Source organism: Mastomys coucha, unplaced genomic scaffold (genome assembly GCF_008632895.1).
Source record: "Mastomys coucha isolate ucsf_1 unplaced genomic scaffold, UCSF_Mcou_1 pScaffold23, whole genome shotgun sequence".
Classification (NCBI taxonomy): Eukaryota; Metazoa; Chordata; class Mammalia; order Rodentia; family Muridae; genus Mastomys; species Mastomys coucha.
The window spans coordinates 38238720-38263903 of record NW_022196906.1 but is presented as its reverse complement, the minus strand read 5'-3'; the positions used below and the strand labels follow the sequence as shown (position 1 = coordinate 38263903).

The 25184-nt window shown below is 49.3% G+C and overlaps 1 protein-coding gene across 2 annotated transcripts; it reads left to right on the top strand.

The window, feature by feature from the left end:
- Positions 1-7836: 7836 nt before the first annotated feature.
- Abcg4 (ATP binding cassette subfamily G member 4) lies at positions 7837-23442 on the top strand. 2 transcript variants are annotated; one of them, XM_031344725.1, is made up of 15 exons: positions 7837-8431; positions 8990-9239; positions 13710-13827; positions 13939-14071; positions 14183-14233; positions 14394-14539; positions 15915-16038; positions 16151-16265; positions 16454-16596; positions 17330-17428; positions 17655-17823; positions 17923-18023; positions 21220-21378; positions 21494-21612; positions 21766-23442. In XM_031344725.1, the coding sequence occupies exons 2-15, from the start codon at positions 9002-9004 to the stop codon at positions 21989-21991; spliced, it is 1941 nt and encodes a 646-aa protein (XP_031200585.1). In that variant the 5' UTR covers positions 7837-8431; positions 8990-9001; the 3' UTR covers positions 21992-23442. The 2 variants fall into 2 exon arrangements, with proteins under 2 accessions (XP_031200585.1, XP_031200583.1); XM_031344723.1 differs by lacking the exon at positions 7837-8431 and adding an exon at positions 8672-8693.
- Positions 23443-25184: the final 1742 nt, after the last annotated feature.

Below are 25184 nucleotides of genomic sequence, written 5' to 3'. Positions count from 1 at the left end.
GTGTGTGTGTGTGTGTGTGTGTGTGTGTGTATGAGTGTTTGGCCTTTATATATGTAAGTATACCACAGTCAGGCAGTGTCTGCAGGTAAAAAGAGGGTGACCAATCCTCTGGAACTGAAGTTACAGACAGGTGGGTGCTGGAAACAGAATGTGGCTCTTTGCAAGAGCAACAAGTGCTCTTAATTGCTTAGCCATCTCTCCAACCTCTTTTGTTGTGTTCTTGAAGTTGAAATCCTTAAAAGAAGAACCATTCTTTTTTTTAAAAAAAGATTTATTTTATTTACATGAGTACAATGTAGCTGTCTTCAGACACCAGAAGAGGGCATCAGATCTCATTACAGATGGTTGTGAGCCACCATGTGGTTTCTGGAGTTGAATTGAACTCAGGACCTCTGGAAGAGCAGTCAGTACTGTTAACCACTGAGCCATCTCTCCAGCCACCCCCCACCCCCACCTTTTTCAATTGAAAAACAATAGGCATAGTGGCACTTACCTTTAATCCTGACACTTAGGCAGAGGCAGGCATTGGATTGCTGAGGTTAAGGCCAGCCTGGTCTACAGAGTGAATTCCAGAACAGCCAGGGCTACACAGAGAAATCCCGTCTCAAAAAAATTAAAATTAAAAAAACAAAACTGTAGTATATGTGTGAGTGTGTCAGTATCTGCTGGTACATGGTATGTGCAAACTTACCTGTTGGCTCGACTGGTTGGACAGTGAGCTCCAGGAATTTGCCTTTCTCTGCCCCTGCCCAGCACTAGGTTACTAACCTGTGTATAGTTTTTATGGAAGTGTCGGGTATCTAGACTCAGATCCTTGTGCTTGTAGAGCAAGCACATATTGGCCTAACCATCCCCATAACCCCTGTTCAGTCATTCCTGAGCACATTACCCTTTTGTTGGCTTTATCGGTCCCTATAAAGGGAATACTCTCAGGGACCATAGATAGAGGCCATAAAAGGATTTCTGAACTTCAGCCTCTTTCAGGATAAAGCCTTCCTAAACTGGCCAGTATCTATGTCTAACTCTACACCACCAACACCTATGTGTAGCAGGATCTTCCTGAGCTCCTTCGGATTTGGGTCTTTTGTCTTGTCCTTCATTAACAAGGCCCTCCTTGGCTTTCATTCCCAGCTTTGCTAAAAAGATTTAAAAAAAAAAAAAAAAAAAAGGAGCTGGGCTGGGCAGTGATGGCATATGCCTTTAATCCCAGCACTTGGGAGGCAGAAACAGGCAGATTTCTGAGTTCCAGGCCAGCCTTGACTATAGAGTTGAGTTCCAGGACAGCCAAGGCTACACAGAGAAACCCTGTCTCAAAAAAAAGCTGGATGGTGATGGTGCACCCCTTTAATTCCAGCATTTAGAAAGACAGCCAGGTGGATCTTGGTGAGTTTAAGGATAGCCTGGTCTATAGAGAGAATTCCAGGATAGCCAGGGCTACACAGAAATCCCGTCTTGGGGTAAGAGTAAGTAGGGGATAATAAGGACTGATTTTTAAGTTTTGTTTTGAGAGGCAGGGCTTCAGATATTTTTGGTTATCTTCCTGCCCCGAATTCCTGGCTGCTAGGATTACAAGTATGTACCGCCATATTCAGCTCCTGATTTCTTTTTTTCTTTTCAAGATTTATTTATTTTTTTATGTGTATGAGTACACTGTAGCTGTACAGATGGCTGTGAGCTGTCATGTGTGTGGCTGCTGGGAATTGAACTCTGCTGGCCCCACTCCAGTGTAATTCACTATAACTGTCTTAAGACATACCAGAAGTGGGCGTCAGATCTCATTATGGGTGGTTGTGAGCCACCATGTGGTTGCTGGGATCCGAACTTAGGACCTTTGGAAGAGCAGTTAGTTCTCTTACCAGCTGAGCCATCTCGCCAGCCCCCAGCTCCTGATTTCTTACTGCATAAACTGCCAATTACAGAAGTGTGGTGGTACATACCTTAATACCAGCATTCAGAAAAGTCCAGCAGATCTCTTGAGTTGGAGGCCAGCCTGGTCTATGTTCCAAGACATCAAGGGCTATGGAGAGAGAGCCTGTCTCAAACAAATAGGTGGCCTTTAAAAGCTAGAATAGTAAAGAAAAATTAAAAAGATAGAATTAGTAAAGAAAAAAGATCATTTCAATTTCTATTGAGTCTTTGCTATAATTAGGCAGATTATTAAAGACACAAAGATAAGAATTTGGGGCTTTCCTGGAGGGCCTTGCAGGCAGGACAAGCAGTGAAAGAGCCAGAGTCAGAAGTGAGGCTCAGGGTAGAGCTCAGGAAGATCCTGCTTAGCATAGAAGAGGACGGTGGGGATGGTTGAATTAGACATACTTACATGTAGAAGTGCAGAAAGGCTATCCAGGAAGAGGCTTCCTCTTAACCAGTAACAAAATGAAGGCAGCCCAAGAAGGATGGTAGTGCCTCATTTTCTCATGTGCGTAACTGGAAATGGAAATACTGAACCTTAACTTATGCAGTGTTTGAAGGGTGTGGTGTGATGGGGATACCAGGGAACCCAGGAGTTAGGAACTAGTGCGGCTGCTTCTATGGGACAAGTCCACAACCTCAGAAGAGTACTTGAATGAATGAATAAACTGCTCAGGACTGGAATAAATGAGCATTGTCCTTTCATGTATTGTAGCAGGAGGAGGTGAAGAAATCATTTCCAGACCATGCTGGGTGTCTTAGTCAGGGTTTCTATTCCTGCACAAACATCATGACCATGAAGCAAGTTGGGGAGGAAAAGGTTTATTTGGCTTACTTCCACATTGCTGTTGATCATCAGAGGAATTCAGGACTGGAACTCAAGCAGGTCAGAAAGCAGGAACTGATGTAGAGGCCATGGAGAGATAGATGTTCTAAGGGCTTGCTTTCCCTAGCTTGCTCAGCCTGCTCTCTTATAGAACCCAAGACTTCCAGCCCAGGGATGGCACCACCCACAAGGGGATCTACCCCCTTGATCACTAATTAAGAAAATGCCCCACAGCTGGATCTCATGGAGGCACTTCCCCAACTGAAGCTCCCTTCTTTGTGATAACTCCAGCCTGTGTCAAGTTGACACACAAAACCAGCCAGTACACTGGGGATTGAATTCAGGTCCTCTGGAGGCAAAAAAGATGAACCAAAGGGTGTTACAAGACTTCAAGTTCTTCCGGGCGGTGGTGGGGCACGCCTGTAATCCCAGCACTTGGGAGGCAGAGGCAGGCGGATTTCTGAGTTCAAGGTCAGCCTGGTCTACAGAGTGAGTTCCAGGACAGCCAGGGCTATGCAGAGAAACCCTGTCTCGAAAAACCAAAAAAGAAAAAGACTTTGGTTAAGACCAGCCTTACAGTATTTACCTAGCAAAGCCATAAGTTCAGTTTCCAGTTGTGATAGTTAATTGTCAACTTGACGTAATCTAGAGTCACCTGGGACGAGAGTCTCATTGAGGAACTGTGTAGATTGGGCTGACCCATTGTGGGTATCTTGATTGTGTTGTGGTAAGATCCACCCACTGTGGGTGGCACCATTTTCTGGGCAGGCAGATCTGTAGTGTAGAGACAGCTGAATACTGGTAGGCATTGTGTATTTGTTCTCTGCTCGACTGTGAATGTGTGTCAAGTTCTTGACACCTTGACTCCTGTAGTCTGTAGCTTGGAATTACGAGCCTAATAAACCCTTTAAGTCCCTTAAAGTGATTTTAACAGGATATTTGTCACAGCAACAGAAAGTGAAACTAATACACAGTAACATATATGTGAACTGGAGAGGTGACTCAGTGATTAAGAGCACTTGCTGTTCTTCCAGAGGATTCAGGTTCAGTTCTGAGTACCCACACAGTTGGCTCAAGGCCATCTATAACCTCCAGTTCCAGGAGATCTTATGCCCTCTGCTGGCCTCTATGAGCATGAAACATGCATGTGGTACACTGACATACATGCAGGCAAAACACACACACACACAAACAAAAATCCTAAAAGACAGGAAGAAAGACTTTTGTAGAGAACTTGACATTCTGCAGTGTTAGAGAACCCCTCACTTCCTATCAAAGGAAGTGATATCACATAGCAGGGGGAGAAAAATGCTGCTTTAGGGGCCGGGAATGTAGTCCAATGGTAGAACACTTGTTTACATTCTTGATTAAATTATTTTATGTCAGGCTTGGGTTGGTGGTGCTTTTAATCCCAGTAGAGCTCTGACTGGTCTACACAGTAAGTTCCAGGACAGTCAGGGCTACACAGAGATACCCAGTCTCAAAAAACTAGCATTATTTTATATTGTATGTTAGTCTCTGTTGCTATAACAACGACAACAACAACAAAAACAAACAAACAAACAAAGAAACCTATGAGGTATACAAGGCAAAAAGGATTTATTTTGACTCATTTTTTTTAGAGGTTTCAGGCCATGCCTACATTGTTTCTGGGCCTATGGTGAGAAATCATCATGCAGAGAGAATGCAGTGGGGGAGGGGAACTGCTCAGCTGTGGTGGCTAGGGAACAGGGACAGGGATAAGATACTCTTTAAAAGCAAGACTCTGAAGATCATCATGCCAGAGCTCCAGAAAGGCCATCACTTACACGCCTGTGTTTGGGAGCCGAGGAGAGGATGAACTTTGCTGCTGTACTGTGGAAGGGAGAAGCTCTCTCCCTTCTAAACAGCACCTCCCCAAGTGTCCAGCAGAGAGTCCTCTTCTTGACAAGTTTAAAAGTTTTGAATTGAGCCAGTTGGTGGTCAAGAGAGCTCACATTGGACAAAGAATCAGGGTGCTAGAAACAGAACTGGGCCAGTTCCCAAGTCTCTAGTCTAAGTCCTTTTTGGATCTCACTGGACCCCACCACACTCCTTTCTCCCATAAATCTTACCAACTGCTCACACAAATCCTTGTCCAGAGCAGCCTGTTACTTAGATTAATGCCTAGCACTAAGCTGAGATGAGAATTATCAACCGTTGCATGTCTGGCCATAGGAAATCTGCCATGATAGGAAAACTGCTTGGATAGGGGTAGTGAAGAGGGCTGGGTAGGAATGGGAGGGTTCTCTCAGGGGGAAAAAAAAGGATAAATCTTAGGGAATAGGCAGATATGTATTTGGGAAAGGGGGGAAGATCTATTTGGACATTAAGAAAAGTCAGTCACAAGATGGCTTTATTCTAAGGGAGGTGAGGTCTCTATACTAAGCAAAGACCCACTCTAGATAGTAAGTCAGAAACCTTAGGAGTGGAACCCTAAGGCACATGAGTCTTAAGCCCTCTAGAGGATTTGGGGTAAACACTAAAGTCTGACAACCACTGTTGGTGAGTTACAAGGTCTATTTAGGCGTGCAATAAATGTGGCTTCTCCTTTGCCAAGAAGTGGGGTATTGTTCTGGAAAATGATCCTGAAGCCGGGCGGTGGTGGCACATACCTTTAATCCCAGCACTTGGGAGGCAGAGTCAGGCAGATTTCTGAGTTCGAGGCCAGTCTGGTCTACAGAGTGAGTTCCAGGACAGTCAGGGCTACACAGAGAAAACCTGTCTTGGAAAAAAAAAATGATCCTGAGTCATGAACAGCATGCCCCCTCCCCCCAGTGCTGTATGGTCTCTCTTTGAGAATCAGAGGGCTATCCTTGAACTCAAGACCCTCCTCATTCAGTGCCAGGGCTGTGACACGTGCCTCCATGCCTGGCCAGTTACATTTCTTGTTTGCCATCTTCACGCTCCTGATGAGGCTTAGAGATGAGGAATCTGCTTTAGAGAAGAATCAGTGGGTTGCGGTGGTGAGGGGGTAGAGAGAGAAGGTCAGCAGGCAGTGTGCAATAGTAAAAGCTTTTATGTGTGGTACTGGGGCTTGAGCCACTGAATTGTACCCTCAGCCCTGGGCAAACAATTTCTGATGTGTTATAACACAGTGGGCTAACTGTGGGTACCAGTAATTGGATACTTCAAAAAACTAGTAGGTTGGATATACCCAACAAGGATTAGGAGGTATGGCCTTGTTGGAAGAAGTGTGTCACCAGGGGTGGGCTTGGAGGTTTCAAAAATCTCTCTAGTTGTGGATCAGGATGCATCTCTAAGCTACTTCTCCAGCACCACACCTGCCCGTCTACCTCCCACCCTCCACCCTATGATCTCTGCCATGATGATAATGGACTAAGCTTCTGAAACTGTAAGGAAGCCCCCCAATTAAATGCTTTCTTTTATAAGAGTTGCCTTGGTCATGGTGTCTCTTCGCAGCGATGGAAAAGTGACTTAAGATGTCTGGTAAGATCAGTGCACATTATGTAAATGTATTGGAATACTGGGCTGCTGAACTGTGCAAGCCTGGTAGCCTGAGTATCTGACCTGATTCTTGAAACCCACAAAGGAGAAAAGTGACTCCTAAAAATTGTCCTCTGACCTCCACATGAGCTTCCTGGCCTAGGAGCATGCATACACTCACATAACAAATATATTTTAAAAATTTAAATATGGCAAAGATTATGTATTCATTAAATTTGGGCTATGTGGGACTCTGAAGTCCATTTGTGAATAAGATTCTGAAATGACCAGTTAGCAGAGTGGGTAAAACCAGGGACTTTGGATTTCAAACCTGTCCTTTCTTTGGATTTGCTATGCTTGACACTTTGGCATAGTGTATAATTTTCGTATTTCTCAGTTTATTTCTCCAAAAAGAAGGTTATAAAACCAGCATCATAGTGTGAGGCCATCCTGGTCTACTTCTCAAGTTCTAGGCCACTGTCTCAACAAAATAAAGCAAAAATCCTGCCTCATAGAGATACTAAGATTATCTGAGAAGAATGTTCTGTTTATAGTAGTCTAACTTATGTCTATAATCATTGCATCCAAGAGATGGTAGCAGGAGGACTGGGCAGTCCAAGCCAGCCTCAGCAGCAGCCTGAGTTAGTGAGACCCTGACACATACACAGGCATGCCCTCAATCATTGGGGTATTGTCCGTCATGAGGTATTGGAGATTAGCTTGAAGAATAGAGGGCCCATCTGGAAAATGGGAAGACTGGTCCTGAGGAGTGGCCATAGGTGGGACAAGAATGAAGGGAAGTTGGGAAAGATTGGACCCAACTCCACTGTGAACCTCGTAGTCTCAGGGTGGGTGTGGACATGCCCTGCAGGGGTCGCTAGTTTCCCAGGCTGCAGACAGGTTTGGGGGGGGGGGCTGGCTGGTGTTTGATTATCAGTATCTTCTGCTGCTGTAGTAGAAGCCTCAGTAGTGGAAGCAGTACCAGGAACCTAAGTCTACCTCCTATCTGTCTCTCTATGTGACAGGTGGGAACTAAAAAAACTCAAGTCACGTGACTTGGCTGGCCAACTTACTGACCCCTTAAAGAAATAGAGGATAGGGCAGGCAGGGGCCAAGTAATTGAGAAAGGGCCAAAGCAAGTGTGTGGGGGTGGGGGATGGGGGACGGTGTAAGCACTCTCTAAGGACCCAGCCCACGCTTGTAGGGTGAGAGAGAATGTACATTTCTATGAGAAGATATCCAAGACAGAATCTGAAGAGCTGTGTGTATGTATGTATGCCCTGCAGCCTCCTGGATCAGCCTATACTGGCTTGGAGACCTATATCTGGCTGGTCAAATAAAGACTTTCATGGCCAACGCAGGCTGTGCCTGGGTCCAGGTTAACTACGGAGCTGCCTGCAGGGTTTGTAATAACTACTGTCCTCTGTCTCTTCATAACTAGTGTCCTCTTGAGCCCTTAGAGAGGGGGAGATGTGAAGAGGCGTGAGAGGCTGTCTCAAAGTCCCAAGAATTATACCCTCAGAGTTACACATCCAAGTCCTTTGTACTTTAGGGCTGGGTGGGGCTGCTCTCCGAAGCTGAACTGGAGGAGATAAGCAATGAGGGGTTTGTGAATGCAGATAGACAGACAGCTTCCCAACCCCCTGGGCACATACCGCTCAAGGACCTGCCTCTCTGAGAAACTTCAAGTCTCCCTCCTTTAGCGACCTCGGGGTTGACCTTTTGCCGCTAGCCCTCGCTCCTAGGTCCACAAAAGCGCCCTTTCGGGTCCCCACGCTGCAGGCGTTGCTTTCGCCACCTCCATCCTTGCCACTCGCGGAGTGAGGGGCAGTACGGGCCCTTTAAGAGCAGCAGGACCAGAGAGCTGAAGCTTGGAAGAGAACACTGCCGCCCGACTAGCTTCAGAGGACAGGCGCTGGGGACTAGACTACGAGAACCCGGCGGGTTCATCCTTGTGGGGTCGCGGCGAGACCTCAACCATCTCTCCCAACCGTGTCATCCTTTCTGACCCGAGCCCTGCCTTCCTCTACTGCCCGCCCTGGCCTAACCCCGCCCCGCCCCGGGCCACCGGGACAGGGAGCCGGGGCGCCGGTGCCGCAGCCAGAGGCAGGTGAAGAGAGCCGGGAGTGTCCACCTCCCGCGCCGCAACGCTGAGCATCCAGGTCGAACATCCCGGTTGAGCATCTCTGCTGAGCATCCTTGCGTTGCAGCGGCCGGAGACGCGTCAAGGTGACCAGGCGAGCGGGGGACAGAGGGTCGGCCTGGAGGGTCTGGGGTCTGCCGCTGTCTTTGGGGACAGTCCAGAGGCGCACGGCCATCTAAGCGGGATGGGGAGGCCGGCCGAGGAGCGGTGCCAGTCCGTGCAGAGAGGGGCTCGGAGCCGAGGCCAGAGCCTCCCACGGCCCACCCTGCACCTTCTAGCTTCTAGCTTCCCCGACCTCCGAGTGGGTGCCTACCCTCGCCCGGCCCCCAGGGACTGATGGCCTGTGGGGTAAGGAGATTAAGGCCGCGGCGGGGAGGGAGGAGCGGGCACGGCGAACAAGGCGAGCGAGGCCAGGGTGGGACTGCCTAGGAACGAGGCGAGGTCGCAACTGAGTGTCACTGTACTGGGAGTGTGCTGCCCAGTGCTGAAGACCCGGCGGGAAAGGGGGTGCGGACAGTTGGGGATCTGCCCTGAGAAGGAGGCAGGGGTGGGGGGAGTGGAGGCGGGGCAGCATCGGAAAGCTATGGCGCCTTGAGCAAGGGCTGGAGGGTCTGCCTGGAGCTAAGCAGGCCCTCTCCTTGCAGGCCGGCTGCGTGATGGCAGAGAAGGCATTGGAGGCCGTGGGCTGTGGACTGGGCCCTGGGGCCGTGGCCATGGCCGTGACCCTGGAGGACGGGGCAGAGCCCCCTGTGCTGACCACGCACCTAAAGAAGGTGGAGAACCATATTACAGAAGCACAGCGCTTCTCTCACCTGCCCAAGCGCTCTGCTGTGGACATCGAGTTCGTGGAACTGTCCTATTCCGTGCGGGAGGGGCCCTGCTGGCGCAAACGGGGTAGGTGGCAGCCCCATAGGCTTCTCACTGAGTTGCCTCTCCAGGAGCATAAAGCATAAGTCCTGGGGATACCCCACTCTGCAAGCTTTGTAGGCCCTAACCCTCACTGCACAACTGCAGTTGGGGTACAAGATCCCTGCTCCAGCACTATGGGAGTTCAATCGACTATTGAAGCTTTTTCTTCTAAATAGACCCTATGACCTCTGGTCCTTGAGTTACTCTCTCTCTCTCTTTCTCTCTCTCTCTCTCTCTCTCTCTCTCTCTCTCTCTCTCTCTCTCTCTCCTGCCTGTGAAGGTTGGTTTAGGGAAGGGGACCACTCTATCTGTGGAGGCTGTTTTCAAGGTCTAACAGTATCCTTACACCTATTTTTAAAGATGTTCTCATTCCAGCCGTCTTACTCCATTCTTGAATTGCCACAGTCCCTGAAAGCGGGAGGGGTTGAGATCAGACAGAAGGGATGTCATCCTTGTGTTACCAATGAGGAAACTGAGACTTAGGGAAGTTGACTAACCTGACCAATGTCCCCCTGCAAGTAAGAGGCAGAGCAGGGCCAAAGCCTAGAAACACTGGAGTGCCCCCATCCTCCTCTCTCCTCGACATCAGAACAGGTATCCTAGAGCCCCCGACCTGTGCCTAGTCCAATAGTTGGGCTGGGAGTCTAGAGGTTGGGCTGGGTTTGCTTCCCAGAGCTGGGTGTGGGCTAGGGGTGGGGCTGAGACAGTGTCCTCTGTGGCTTAAGAAATAGCTTTGGGGTGCTTCAGAACAGGGCTCAGTATCGGCTGTCTCTACTTGTTTGCTCATTTCCATAGGCGACTAAAGGGCGCGCATGTGTGTGTGTGTGTATGTGTGTGTGTGTGTGTATGTGTGTGTGTGTATGTTTGAGCCAGTGGACCTGAGGCACCTGGGCTCCTTATCCAATACCCTAGCCCTGAGTTGTCTCTTTCAGTCCTCAGCTCTGGGCAGAATGATGAGATTCTTGTTATTCCCTTGGCCTTCAGAACTTTATGCTAAGAAGAATGTGGCTAGATTAGGCACATCTCCTTATCAGGGTGGTGGGTGCCCTGTAGGGGGACTCCTCCCTTTGGTCTTGCCAGCCTCATCTACCCTCTTATTCATTTTGCCATCTTCTAGCCCTGGTCTTTTTCTGCCCTCTGCTCTCTGCCCTCTGTCCTCTGCCCTCCTTTGCCTGGCTTCTCTGTTCTTTGGCTCCTTCTCCCCTCTGGAGAGGACACAACAAAATTAAGGGTGACAGAGAGGGGAGGTTAAGGGATCTGGGAGAGACCTCTGCCTTCCTTGGGTGAGGATCTGTCAACAGTCCCCTTGAACTGTATATGACATTTATTTTTCCAAACACATTCAATTAATTATTACTAATCCCACTTAATAACATAATAACCCTATTAAGTCTTTGGGAGAGAATAATACTGTCTTTTTTAATGGTGCTGGGGGATGGAAACCAGGACCTGGTCTATGCTAGACAAGCACTCTACCACTGAGCTATGTCCTGGCCAATTATTATCCTATTATTGATGAAGAATCACAGACCCTAATAATTTAGTTGACTTGCCAGTCACTAATGGCACACACCTGTAATCTCAAGCGCTGTGAAGGCTGAGGCAGGATGGTCATGAGTTCCAGGCCAGCCTGGAGTACATAGAAAGAACTCATCCCCAAAAGCCTAAATAAAAAAATTAAATTAAAAGATTTAGTCATCCGGCAAAATTACAGAGCTTCTGACCGAAGCAAGACTAGAACATTGGTGTCTTTCCAGAAGGAGGTCTGCAGGTCCCTCACGGGCTGAGTAGTCGTGATTCAGGGGGAGTTAAGAGGGAAACTGTGTAGTCTTTGGCAAGCTGAGTGCCCTCTTTTGGCCTGACTTTCCTCATGGGTTTCTTGGGAGCTCCGCTGAGTTGGTACCTTTGAGAAAGGCAAGCGAGTGTAAGGTGATATCTGTAGCCTTGGGTTTGACTGGCATCAGCGGGCTCTGGCATCAGACGGATGAAATGAGGGGAAGGTTCATGCTGGCAGTTTCCTTCCTCACACAAGAAGTCACTTCGGTGAGTGCTCTGCAAATGGAGCAACTTTTTGGTTGACCATGAGGAGCTTAGCCAGAGGGCTGAGACCCAAGACTTTCCTCTCTCAGTAAAGCCCTGGCTATGTGGCCTCCAGTGAGTTGATGGCTGAGGGCTCCAGTTACCCTCATCTGTGCTGGAGGACCAGCTGAGGGTGAATTGTCTCTCAACGGGCAGTTAGTATGGGCTGGTCCGACAGTGGGCATGGTCAGGCTTGGGGCGGGGGGTGCATGGTCCTGGGTGGCATGGGCAGTAGGTTACATACATTGTCTTTGTTAAGGGGTAGGTGAAGGATGAGGGCCAGGGTCCTTACCATAGCAGGTCTTTGAGCTCAGCAGGCAAGGCCCTAATCCTTGACTTCATCCCATCTCCACTTCCCAGGTCATCGTTGGCTCTATACAGTCTCTGCCTTTTGTCCCCTGGGTTATACTATAGCAGTGCTTTCTTGCTTTAAAGCCTAGGGGCTTCTGTTGTTCTTCCTGAGCTCCAATGCCACCTCTTCCAGGAAGCCACTCTTGATTTCCACCTTACTGTCTACCCTCAGAAGGTGAATTGTTGCAATTCCATTTCCACTGTTCGTTTTTCTCTCTAACCCTAGTTTTTAGTTTCATTCTCATTTTCTTGACTATTTCTCTTACCTAGTCTGTGGCTTTCTGGAATGCAGAAACCATGTCCTTCCTTAGTTTATTTTTCTGCCTAGCATCTGGTACAGAGCTTAATACATAGTAGATCTGGATAAGCATTTGTCAAATAGAATTATAATACAATATGCCTGTGAAATGCACTTGTATATGCCAAGGAGTGAGCCATATGCTTTCCATGTGTTAGCTCATTGACTCTTCACAGTAATCCCGAGACACCATCATCCTTATTTTACAGAGCTCAGAGAGGTTAAGCAACTTACCTCAGGTCACACAGCTGGTAATGTGGATCCAGAGTCTGAACCAGCTCCACCTGACTCCCTACTGGTGTGCTTTACACACTTGCTGCTTCCTACTGAGGGAAGGACAGCCGAAATCTTATTGGCCATGTTTGGGGCTGGAGAGATAAGCTTGTGGAGCAGCAAAGACATAAAGAAGGGATTCTCCTCCCCCGTACTGAGGCAAAAGCTCTGAGAAAACATGCTTCCCGGAGCATCTTCCAAGCAGACAAGGAAGATGAGTAAAGCACAGACCCTTCCCTGACTAAGAGGCTGGGGGAGGTCCACAAGCCCAGGCACATGGAGTGACAAATGTGCTGGCATCTGAAAAGTGCTGCAGGAACATAGGACAGGCGGCCAGCTTGGGCTGCTTGGCGGGAGTGTCCCCAGAGTGTGAGAGCAGCCACAATGATAAGGAGAGAGGGAGAGAGAGAGAGAGAGAGAGAGAGAGAGAGAGAGAGAGAGAGAGAGAGAGAGCGCCTTGGTCTTCCGGCCCCTCAGGGCCCTCACTGCAGCCTTCAGGAGAGACAGCAGCTTTCCCACAGCCTTCAACCGCCATCCTGGCTGGACTCTGACTCTGAGTGGCGGTCACTTCTGGGGAGGACAGGAGGAGAGGGTGGGAGCTACTGTCTTTGTTAATGGCTTGCCCATTGTACCTTAATTCTACTCAGCCATGGCTAGTTCACCTATGACTAAGCCTCCTCTCTCTCTCTCTCTCTCTCTCTCTCTCTCTCTCTCTCTCTCTCTCTCTCTCTCGTGTGTGTGTGTGTGTGTGTGTATGCACAAGCTCATGTATGCATGTGGGAATCAGAAATCAACCTCAAATATCATTTCCCAAAAGCCATCTGTCCCTCCCTCCTTCCCTCCCCCCCTCCCTCCCTCCATCCATCCACCTTACTCTTCGAGGTCTCTGGCTGGCCAGCAAGGTCCTGGGAATCATCCTGCCTTGACTTCTTCAGCACCACCCACCCCAGCCTTTTAGTTACTGTTGTCGAAGATTCATTTTTATTTAAAAATGTGTGTGTGGTGAGGGATGCTAATCGGTGAGTGCCAGTTCTTGCAAATGCCAGAAGAGTGCCTGCATGTCCCCTGGAGCTAGAGGTTCCATATTTGTGAGTCCCTGAGAGTGGGTGCTGGAATCCTCTACCTGAGTAGCACCCAGCTCTTAACAGCTAAGCCATCTCTCTTGCCCTTTTGGTTGGTTTAGACAGGGTTTCAGACTCTGTAGCCCAGACTGGCTTGGAACTCAGAGCAATCTCCTCCTTGTCTTAGCTTCCCAAGTTGGGATTACAGCAGGGATCACTATACACAGGTGAAGCTGGGTGGTTGAAGCGGGAGGCTTCAGTTCTTCTTTGTGCTTGTGTGGCAAGCGTTTTACTGACCGAGCTGAGCCGTCTCCTCAGGATCCATCTTTAAGAATGACTAGGATGTCTCTGATCCATTAGCCCTTACCAGTGACTCTCCCATCCTTGCTGCAGGTTACAAGACCCTCCTTAAGTGCCTGTCTGGTAAGTTCTGTCGCCGAGAGCTGATTGGCATCATGGGCCCCTCTGGGGCTGGCAAGTCCACATTCATGAACATCTTGGCAGGGTACAGGTGAGCACGAAGAATGGGGTGGGGCAGGACTTAGGAGAGGGACCTCTCAGGAGAGCGCAGAAGGTATTCTAATGTGGCTTTGGTGTTCACTGCCAACCAATCTCCCTTCAGGGAGTCGGGGATGAAGGGGCAGATCCTGGTTAATGGGAGGCCACGCGATCTGAGGACCTTCCGCAAGATGTCCTGCTACATCATGCAGGATGACATGCTTCTGCCTCACCTCACAGTCCTGGAGGCCATGATGGTGAGGAGAGGGTGGCCTTCTCCTCCTCCAAGCTCCCCTACTGTCCCCAGCTGAAGGGGCTGGGCAGGGCCTGGCACACATGCCTGCTTTACTCATTTGTCACTTGTTTAGGTCTCTGCCAACCTGAAGCTGAGTGAGAAGCAAGAGGTGAAGAAGGAACTGGTGAGTGGGGCAGGGGGCTGAGGGCAGGGGGCAGGCCCTTCTGAGGCCCCAGGTTGGGTGGGGAACATGGGCTTAAAGGGCAATACTTTATGAAACTGGGTGGTGCTTAGGTGAGGCCCAGATGAGGAGGCTTACTGGGGCTATGTGGGGGTGCCTGCAGGTGACAGAGATCCTGACAGCCCTGGGACTGATGTCCTGCTCTCACACGAGGACAGCACTGCTCTCTGGAGGGCAGAGGAAGCGCCTGGCCATTGCTCTGGAACTGGTCAACAACCCACCTGTCATGTTCTTTGATGAGCCTACGAGGTAGCTCCCTGCTTCTCCTGACCTGGGTTTTCCCCTTTCTCAGCCCTAAGCCAGGGCTGGATGTGGAGTCTGGAGACCGGCTCCCCTGCTTGCAACCTTCTGGGGACTCCATCCTTGCTAATCCAGTCAGAGTCAAGACATCTTTCATCCAGGTGTCGATCTGGATGTCCTACTCCACCCTCCTGATTGACATCTCCCTCTCCTCTCCCCCACAGCCAGCCATTAGTCATCACATCCTCCTTTTGGTAGCTCTCAGGTTTGCCCAGTCCCATCCCTAATGCTTGAGCTCAGGACATCATCAAGATTCAGTCCCCCATGCACCTTTCTCCAACCTGTAGCCAGAACGGACTTTCTAAATGACAAGTCTGGCAAGTTCCACTCTCCTGCTTCAGGCCATGCAATGAGTCCCACTTGCCCTCAAAATAGTCAGTGGCTTCTTTTCTAGTCTTTCATATTTTGTGTTCTAATAACGCTAAGCTGCCATTCCCATTGAAGTGTGTGTTTTAACCCCCTCAGCTTGACCCCTGCTGTGTCTTCTGTGTGGAATACCCTTCACCATGACACCTTCCGTTGTCCCTTCACCAGCTAACTCTTGCTCTTTCTAGACTCAGGGCCCTTCCCTGGCTGTCCTTCACCCCCTTTCTACAGCATGGCATGGCTGACCCCTGGCCAGTCTTTCAGTTTGTGTTGCTATTCCACTTTTCACATCTCAAGTCAACCACGGGCTTGTCTGTCTCTCTCTAGACCAGTCTAACACAAGCCCTTGTCACCCCAATCCCTGGTATACAACAGGTGCTTGGCATATGGTTTTTAAACTGAGCAGTGCTCTGGGCTTGCAAACATCTGAACCGTATGAGGTGTGCAGGATTCAGGGGCTTGTCTGTTTGCTTTCTGTTGCTGTAACAAAGGCCATTGCCAAAAGCAATGTTGGGGGGAGGAAAGGGTTTATTTGACTTATACGTTCAGATGATAGTCTGTAGTGAAGGGAAATAAAGGCAGGAGTTCAAGCGGGAGCAGAGGCAGGAGCCATGGAGGAATGCCATTTACCTGCTTGCTCTCTGAGGCTCATTCAGTTTGCTTTTTATACAACTCAGGACCACCTGACTCATAGCCCACAGTGGGCTATGCCCTCCCACATCAACCATTAATCAGGAAAATGGGCTCACAGGCTACTCTGATGGAGGCATCTTGTCAATGTTCCCTCTTCCCAGATGACTCTAGTTTGTGGCAAGTTGACAAAGACTAACCATTTCAGGGGTGGCCAGAGGGGTGCCTTCCTACTAGTTCCATCCCGTTCACAGAAGCTGCCCCGCCTCACTCACCCCTTCTTAGCCATATCCACCTCACTGGTCCCTGGTGACCTCTCTCTGGACAGCGGTCTAGACAGCGCTTCTTGTTTCCAAGTGGTGTCCCTCATGAAGTCCCTGGCCCATGGGGGCCGCACCATCATCTGCACCATCCACCAGCCCAGTGCCAAGCTCTTTGAGATGTTTGACAAGGTCAGTATGCCTGGGTCACTGAGAAGGCTGCCTTGTGATAGAGAGACACATGTGTCAGTGGGTCCCCCAGTCCACTGGTCATGTTTTCCTCATGTATGCCTTTCTGCCTCAGCTCTACATCTTGAGTCAGGGACAGTGCATCTTCAAGGGCGTGGTTACCAACCTGATTCCCTATCTGAAGGGGCTTGGCTTGCACTGTCCCACCTACCACAACCCCGCTGACTTCAGTAAGTGGGGGCTCCTGGGAGGATTTGGGTGACAGAGAGGGCCAAACATTGGGTTTGGATTGTTGAGGCCTCTTGGGGACAGAGAGCTCATTGTCACCTGCCTTCCCCATATATCAAAGAAGGACTACCCTGCCCTTGGGAATTGGGGGGTGAAACCTAGCTGAGCACTCTGCTCTGTGTCCCCGTAGTCATTGAGGTGGCCTCTGGAGAGTATGGAGACCTGAACCCCATGCTGTTCAGGGCTGTGCAGAATGGCCTTTGCACCATGGCCGAGAAGAAGAGCAGCCCTGAGAAGAATGAGGTCCCTGCCCACTGCCCCACTTGCCCTCCGGTGAGTGGGATGGAGAGGGCAGAGTCGGGGAGGGAAGAGGGGGCCATAGACAAAGATGCGGCCAAAGAGACACTCTGCCACTATGTAATGGAAAGCCTGGTGCCTGAGACAGACCTGCTGTTAACAGTCGTGTGAGCTCCTGGGTTTTGGACTTCTCATCCACCTGTTACTCCAGAGCTGCTATGAGCATCTTTGGTGCACTGCCCTCAGCACCTGCTCAGAGTCCATCTGGAAAGTGGGGCCAGTGCAGTTGCTGACCTCCGGGCCAGGGGGTCTGCTGCCATCTCTAACCCGGAGGTGACCGCACTAGTTTCCCACATTACATAGGCTCTTAGCAGGCCATAGGGGCAGCCAGGGTCTACCTAGTGTCGGATCCCTTCCTTAGATGAGAAGCCATCACTCCTGAAAGCCAGAGGCTTGGCTATTGTCGTTATCAGTCATTCTCACCCTTGTTAATCAAGGTCAGATGAGCCAGAAGGGGTCCTTGACTCCTTCCCATCTCCTACCACCCAAGTGTCTTTATGGAGTGTTCTCTCTCCTTTTTTCTTTCCCTTCCACCCTCAAATTCCCTGAGGTTCTCATCCCTAAACCAGAGCAGATCAGGGGCAAAGGCTCCTCCTTCTGCAGGCCTGGGCACTGTCCTGAGAAGAGCTTGGGACTCTTCTGTCTACTGAACTGGATGGGCAGTGGGTGGGTTAGGGTATATTCATCTGGTTTCCTTTCTTCTCCCTAGGAACTGGATCCTATTGAAAGCCACACTTTTGCCACCAGCACCCTAACCCAGTTCTGTATCCTCTTCAGGAGGACCTTCTTGTCCATCCTCAGGGACACGGTGAGATGTCAAGCTGAAGGGTAGGAGGTGTAGGCTGGACCTCTTAGGCTATAGAATCTCCAATAGCTGGGATGGGAACTACTCTCCCATGGAATGGCTCTGTATGCCTGCAGGGCACCCCCAACTGACTTCCCATTCTAGCAAAGCCTTCCCTGTGACCTCTACCCCACCTCCCACTCCCTTCGCCTGAAACACATACTTCTTCTTTTGATGACCTGGGCCATAGGTCCTCACCCACTTGCGGTTCATGTCACATGTGCTGATCGGTGTCCTCATTGGCCTCCTCTACCTGCACATCGGAGATGATGCCAGCAAGGTCTTCAACAACACCGGCTTCCTCTTCTTTTCCATGCTCTTCCTCATGTTTGCAGCCCTCATGCCAACTGTGCTCACCTGTGAGCAGATCTGCCTGGCGGATGGATAGGGTGCGGGTGCTGGGCAGGAGGCAGGGGCCAAGGCTTAGCCTGTGGAGCCTGACCTCCCCGTGTCCTCAGTTCCCTTAGAGATGGCGGTCTTCATGAGGGAGCACTTGAACTACTGGTACAGTCTTAAAGCCTATTACCTGGCCAAGACCATGGCTGATGTGCCGTTCCAGGTGAGTCTCATGGAATGTGTGGGTTAATGGGAAAGCTGACAAGACACGGGAAATTATAACCACAGCCAGGGGTAGTGCCCCACCTTATCCCAACACTTGGGGTTGGGGTGGGAGGTTGCAGGTGTGCGTGCTGAGACAGGACGACTGTTATGAATTGAATTCAAGTCCAGCCAGAGCTACAGTGTGACTAGCTATCGCAAAATAAATAAATGAAGAGGTGGCCATCATGACAGAATAACAAAGGTCTCTATATCATAGGCAGCAGAGAGTGCATAGGTTCTGGAGCTTTACTTATTTGTAAGCATTTTGTCTTTGTTTCGGTGACCCCACCTGGAAAATGGAACAGCAACAGTGTCCTCAGAGTTGAGCTTCAGAATTAAATGTGAAAGCAAATAAAGTTTAATTTCTAATTTTAATTTCTGATTTTTTTAAGTCAGGGTCTCTCTGCCTAGTCCTGGCTGTCCTCACTATATAGGCCAGGTTTTCCTTGAACTCACAGAGCTCTGCTTGCCTCAGCAATGGGAGTAATGTGTGCAATGCCACACTGGAAATATATTAATTAATTAATTAATTAATTAATTAATCTTGTATGTGTGTATACACATCTATGCCAGAGAATATGTAAGGAGGTCAGAGGACAGCATGAAGAATTCAGTTCTCTCCCTCCAGCATGTGGATTCTCAGCATTGAACACTGGCAGACTTGGCAAGCAAGAGCCTTTACCTGCTGAGCCAACTTGCTGGCTCTCTCTCTCTCCATAAATAAATAAATAAATAAATAAATAAATACACACACACACACACACACACATATATATGTATATATATATACAAATATATATATATATATTTGGTTTTTCGAGACAGGGTTTCTCTGTGTAGCCTGGCTGTCCTGGAACTCACTCTGTAGACCAGGCTGGCCTCAAACTCAGAAATCCACCTGCCTCTGCCTCCCAAGTGCTGGGATTAAAGGCATGCACCACCACTGCCTGGCCCCTATAAAGTTTTTAAGAAGAGATCATGTCATAGAGATACCATCTGGCATTTGTTCAGCACATTACCACCTTGCTTGATGCTTCAGGGCCACCAATAACCCTTTGTGCAAATCACAGAAAAGTGTTCTTTTATCTAGGTGTGGCCAGGCATATCCATAATCCCAGCACTTGGAAGGTGAAGCAGGATGGTTAGAAATTCAAGGTCACCCACACAGAGTTTGAGACCAGAATGGGCTATGAGAGACACCTGACTAAAACAAACAGACAAACAAACAAACAAACAACAAAAGGGAAGGTAGATGCTGCTCTGTTGTGTACAGAGCTTAGAGAGAAAGATACAAGCGAGACCTTGGCCTCTGGATGTCTCTGTCTGGGAGTTGTAAGCCTACAGATTGTGTTCTGTACCACTGTAGCTAGTGAGCCAAGTTCCTGTTTCTCAGAGCACTTGCGCTCTCTCTCTCTCTCTCTCTCTCTCTCTCTCTCTCTCTCTCTCTTCCTCTTCCTCCTCCTCCTCCTCCTCTTTCTTCTTCTTCTTCTTCTCTCTCTGCCTCTGTCTCTCTCTCTGTGTCTCTCTGTCTGTCTGTCTCTCTGTGTGTGTGCATTTTATTTATTTAGGTTATTTCTGAAACAGGGCTTCAATCTGTAAGCCAGGACCGTACTGGAACTTACTATCTGGACCAGGCTGACCTTGAACTTGTAGCAGTACCCCTGCTTCAGCCCCTCTCAAGTGCTAAGGAATATCACTTGGCAGAAATTATAACTTCTATTTAAGGTTTAAAATTGATGTTAAGGGTTAGTAAGCAAAATGAAGCAAATTAATAAACCTGTCATCTTATTTTTATAAGAGCATCTAAGATATGCTTATTTAACAAAATATACAGATATACTGTAGCTTTAGTAATTAAGAGTCTCATGACATGCTTTAGACCTCTAGATTTGCCTAGCCCACGTGTCTACTTCTTTGTGTCTAAGAGGTGGCAACTTCAAGGGGAAACAGAGCTCTATCCTAGGGAGAGTTATTTCTTTAATAACATAAGGAGACTGGAGAAAGGCTCATCTATAAAAGATTAAATATGCTTGCTGCTCTTCCCGAGGACTAGAGTTTAGTATACACACACACACACACACACACACACACACCAGGTGGCTCACACTGCTTGTAACTCCAGCTCCAGGGGATACAACACCTTCTTCTGGTCTCCATGGGTACTTGCACATAGAGGGCGTACATATACTGAATTGTACACATAAATAAAAACAAGTCTCGCCGAGCAGGGTCGACAGAGTGAGAGAAGAAAAAGAATAAAAACAAGTCTCAAATAAATATATTATGTATATGTGTATGTATATAATGTATATGCTTGGAGAGATGGCTCAGAGGTTAGGAGTGTTTGTTGCTTTTGCAGAAGGCTTGAGTTCAGTTACCAGCACCCATGTCAGACAACTTACAAATACCTGTAATTCTAGCTCTAGGGGGTTCACTATCCTTTTCTGGTCTCTGTGTGCACCTACATAAATGAGCACATACACACATACAGACACTCACATTCGTACATATGTACATACACACACACACACACACACTAAACATACACAGACACACATATTACAAATACCACACACACAGACACAAACCACACACACAAACACATACAAACACACACATACTACACATACAGACAGACACATACACACACAAACATACACAGATGCTCACATACATCATACACACACACACACACACAGTAAATACACACAGACACACATACTACAAATACCACACACATAGATACCCACACACACAGGCACACTAAACACACACAGACACACACACAGACCACACATAGACACAGACACACACAAACCACACACACACACACAGACACACACACACCTCACACACACAGAGACACACACACTGATACAGACACACACTGCCCTGGAATGATGAGAACTGTGTATACTCAGAGATGGGAGGAGTCACCATGCCTGAACCTGTCAGAGCACCAGAACAAAGCTATGCAAGATGTAATCAGGGAGGAGGGGGACATGTGTCAGTCTAAAAGGCAGCATGAACAAGAGTGGAGGCTATAGAGGTCTGAGGAGCCCTGGCAACACTCATTTCCCAGTAAAGGGTAGTATGACCTACATCACCTGTCCTTGACACGAAGGTCCCTAACAGGCTCTGTGGCTGCTCCCCAGGTGGTATGCCCAGTGGTGTACTGCAGCATCGTGTACTGGATGACAGGCCAGCCAGCAGAGACCAGCCGCTTCCTGCTCTTCTCAGCCTTGGCCATAGCCACCGCCTTAGTTGCCCAGTCTTTGGGACTCTTGATTGGTGCTGCCTCTACCTCCTTGCAGGTGGGAAAGTTGGCATCCAGGTGGGAGTCTCACGGGAGGCCTCAAGAGCTGCCATGGGGTAGGTGGAACTGTGGTCACACCTGTGACAGCCAAGCTCCATTACCCTCTCTTTCAGGTGGCCACCTTTGTGGGCCCAGTGACTGCCATCCCTGTCCTCTTGTTTTCTGGATTCTTCGTCAGTTTCAAGACCATCCCCACTTACCTGCAATGGAGCTCCTACCTCTCCTATGTCAGGTGGGTGTGGTTCACTCCCCACAGGCAGTCCTACCAGCTCTAAAGGGGCTGTGGTGTCTGCCTCTGCCCCTCGTAACATTGGGGCTGGGCTCTGGTGATTATTGAGGGATAGGGATCTTGTGTCCTCCTGATCTGATGCTCGTGTTTACCTAGGTACGGCTTTGAGGGTCTGATCCTGACCATCTATGGCATGGAGCGAGGACATCTGACCTGCTTAGAAGAACAGTGCCCATTCCAGGACCCACAGATCATCTTGCATGAGCTAGATGTGGAGGAGGCCAAACTCTACATGGACTTCCTGGTTCTGGGCATCTTTTTCCTTGCCCTGCGGCTGCTGGCATACCTTGTGCTCCGGTACCGGGTCAAGTCTGAGAGATAGAGCCTGGCGCCTACCTCTTCTGGGCAGGAAGCCCCCAGTTCCAGCCCTTTGGAGCTGTTTTAAACTTGTAGACTTGGGCGTTGGTTGCTGGTGCAGCTGCCCTCCTCTCCCTCAGCTGCTTCACAGGCTATGGGCCCTGGCTCCCAGCCTCAGCCCCAGAGGAAGGGCTCCAGCCCTCCTGTCAAGGCCAGGAGTCTTCCCAAGTTGATGCAGTTTGTAGCTTCCTCCCTACTGTCTCCAACACCTGCATGCAAAGACTGCTGGGAGGTTGCTGCCCTCCTCTGCAGAAAGCACCCTCCTCTGTTGTTTGCCCGGGAGCTCCATGTTCTCTAGGCCTTGACTTACAAGTGATCAGATTGACTCCCTCTGGGGTCCCCACCACACTAGTGTTGATAAACTGCTATCAGGTTGGAGTCCCAGGGCTGGGCCCTGATGGGGTCCCCAGGGAGTTCCATCATGGACATTGGATGGAGCAAGGAGGGACTCTGGAAGCTTCCTCCTCCTCCCCTTTTTTCCCCACACCCACTTTGGCTAATTTGGACTATCCATTGGGACAGAAGCCGGGCTTTCTGTCTGGGCCACCATTCCCAATCCTGGAGATTGGCGAGAGCATAGGATGTCCCTGTCCCTTCCCTAAGCCTTCAGTCAGGGTAGATCTCAATGGCACCTCTGCAATAATGTCTGTGTCACTCTCCCATCTGCCACAGGAACTGGAGAATGCACTTTATTCTGGGGGGTGAGCCAGGGAAGCCCCCATCCTCCCTCCTTGCTGCTTCTGAGACCCAGTTCCCCGCGCTCCTTTCCTCTCCAGAATCATGTCACAGGCACAAAAAGACCACCAGGCAATCTCAGCCCTACACAGGCACCAACCATCCCTTACGGTTCAGAGGAAGAGTGACTGTGGCAGGGAGTAGTCCCAATGTCGTCCTGCAGAATCCCACTTTGGAGGCTGAGAATGAGACTGGTGTGATCCAGTGTGGCTCCAGGCTCTGCAGGTGTCTATCTCCCAGTCTTCCCTCCCTCTGGAGCCCGGGGTGGCACTGGCCTCCTGGAAGTCAGAACCCAAGAAGCACAAGAATGGGCATAACTGGCCTCAGCCACTGCTCCAACATGGCCCTCCTTTTGTGCCCCAAGCTGACACTTGCTCACTCGCCCCTTCTCCAGCTGCCTGCTGCTCACTCAAACTTCTGTTCACATATATTCATCTTCCAGTCAGCAGCTGGTTCCTGGACATCAGAGCAGCAGGGCCTGGACGCCAGGTGGCAGACATACCTGTCTGTTTTCTCAGTGGGTCCAGGATCATCCTATATCTGGTTTCTCTCCTCCAGGACTCTTTCCCCAGTCCCTGTGCTCTCTCCTCTGTATCTGCCCCACGTTCTTCTCATTACACAGAGACTAGTTGTATTTGTGGGATTTCACCCATTATTAATAAAACCTATATTTATACAGTATGCAGGGTGTGAATGTGGATCTGCCATCTGTATCATAAGCTGTAGGAGGAGGTCTTCAAAGCACTTGGCAAGATGTCTGCCAGCTTTGGGGATCTTGTGGCAGGGATGTTAAGTCTTAGGCATATATCAAGTTCATGAATGTGTATCCTATGTAATATTTGTGTCATACTTCCTGCCTGATCAAAACTTCAGGGTCAACCAGCACTGTCCTTTGTCATCATCCCCATTTTTCAGATGAGAGAAAGGTGACATTGGCCCTTAAACAGTGGAAATGGAGCCTTGAATGCTGGGCATGTAGCTCAGCTGGCCGAGTGCTTGCTTAGCATGTGTGAAGACTAGGCTCCGTCCCCAGCGCTATATAATCTAGATGTAGTGGTATGCACATGTTATCCCAGAACTAGGGAGTTGGGCACAGGAAGATTGGAAGCTCAAAGTCATCCTTAGTTACCTAGGGAGTTCAAGGCCAGCCTGGGCAACATGAGAAAGACCCTGCTTAAAGGGGGTAGGGTGAGAAGTGGAATATGGAGACCAAATCTTCTGCTACAGACTCTGTTCTCTCAGCATTGGTCAGGGCTCTTGGTCACGGCTTCACGGCTGGGTCTGTAAGCTGTACGTAGTAGGCACTTATGTCTGATGCATAGGCATATTACCAAAGTGGTCCATGACTGTCTGGAGCTCATGGAGCCCTGATAGTGCCTGGGGGGAGGGAGAGTGCCAGTCAGTGGTTTTCAAAAAGGGGAATGGGAAACAGAAAAGTCTCTAGAGCAGTGGTTCTCAGCCTTCCTAATGCTGTGGGCCTTTAATACAGTTCCTCAAGTTGTGGTGACCCCCCCAACCATAAAATTATATCAGTGCTACATCATAACTGTAATTTTGCTACTGTTGTGAATCATAATGTAAATATCTGATATGCAGGATTTCTGATATTTGACTCCTGTCGGGTCATGACAGGTTGAGAGCCACTGCCCTAGAGCCTTGTCTGCCTCCAGGATGGGCGTGGGAGGGATCTCATTGGGCTCACTCTAATTTTCTCTCTCTCTTTTAAAAAAGATTTATTTGTTTATTTCATGTATGTGAGTACACTGTCACTGTATTCAGACACACCAGAAGAAGGCACTGGATTCCCCATTACAGATGGTTGCGAGCCACCATGTAGTTGCTGGGAATTGAACTCAGGACCTCTGGAAGAGCAGTCAGTGCTCTTAACCGCTGAGCCATCTCTCCAGACCCTTACTTTTCTCTTTTCCTTTCCAGTTTTTTTTCTACTTGGCCACTATACCAGGGTTGAGCCATCAGCAATCAGTACAACACATTAGAGGCTTAGAGTAGGCCAGGGTGCTGAGGGCTGAGGGGCTTGCGACCTGGTGGCAGATGGCCCAACAAGCTCTGCATTGTTTCATCTTCTTTTCTCTCTTGGGCCCCAGGGTTGGGGGATTGAAAGATTGAAAATTGAAAGCAGCCCTATCTGCTGTCTGGGACACCACAGTTGTGCCCCAGGTAGAGGAAGTGTTCTGCCTCTCCTAGGGTCCACACTGGTTGGGTGCTGGACTGTAGACAGACTAACTTCATTTCTTACAAAGACTTGGAGTGAGGGGGAGAAGTTGGAAGAATCTGAATCCTAGGTTATTTGAGGGGGCATTTAGGGTCCTTCTTCTTCCTGGAGTGATGTTCATAGAGGGCTTATCAAAAGTTCAAGGTTTCTCTCTATCAGCTACTTTTCCTGCCTCCCTCCCCCCCCCCAT

Coding starts and splice junctions, on each gene's coding strand:
- Abcg4 (XM_031344723.1), top strand. Junction 9,240..13,709: donor GCCCTGCTGGCGCAAACGGG/GTAGGTGGCAGC, acceptor TCCTTGCTGCAG/GTTACAAGACCCTCCTTAAG. Junction 13,828..13,938: donor AACATCTTGGCAGGGTACAG/GTGAGCACGAAG, acceptor ATCTCCCTTCAG/GGAGTCGGGGATGAAGGGGC.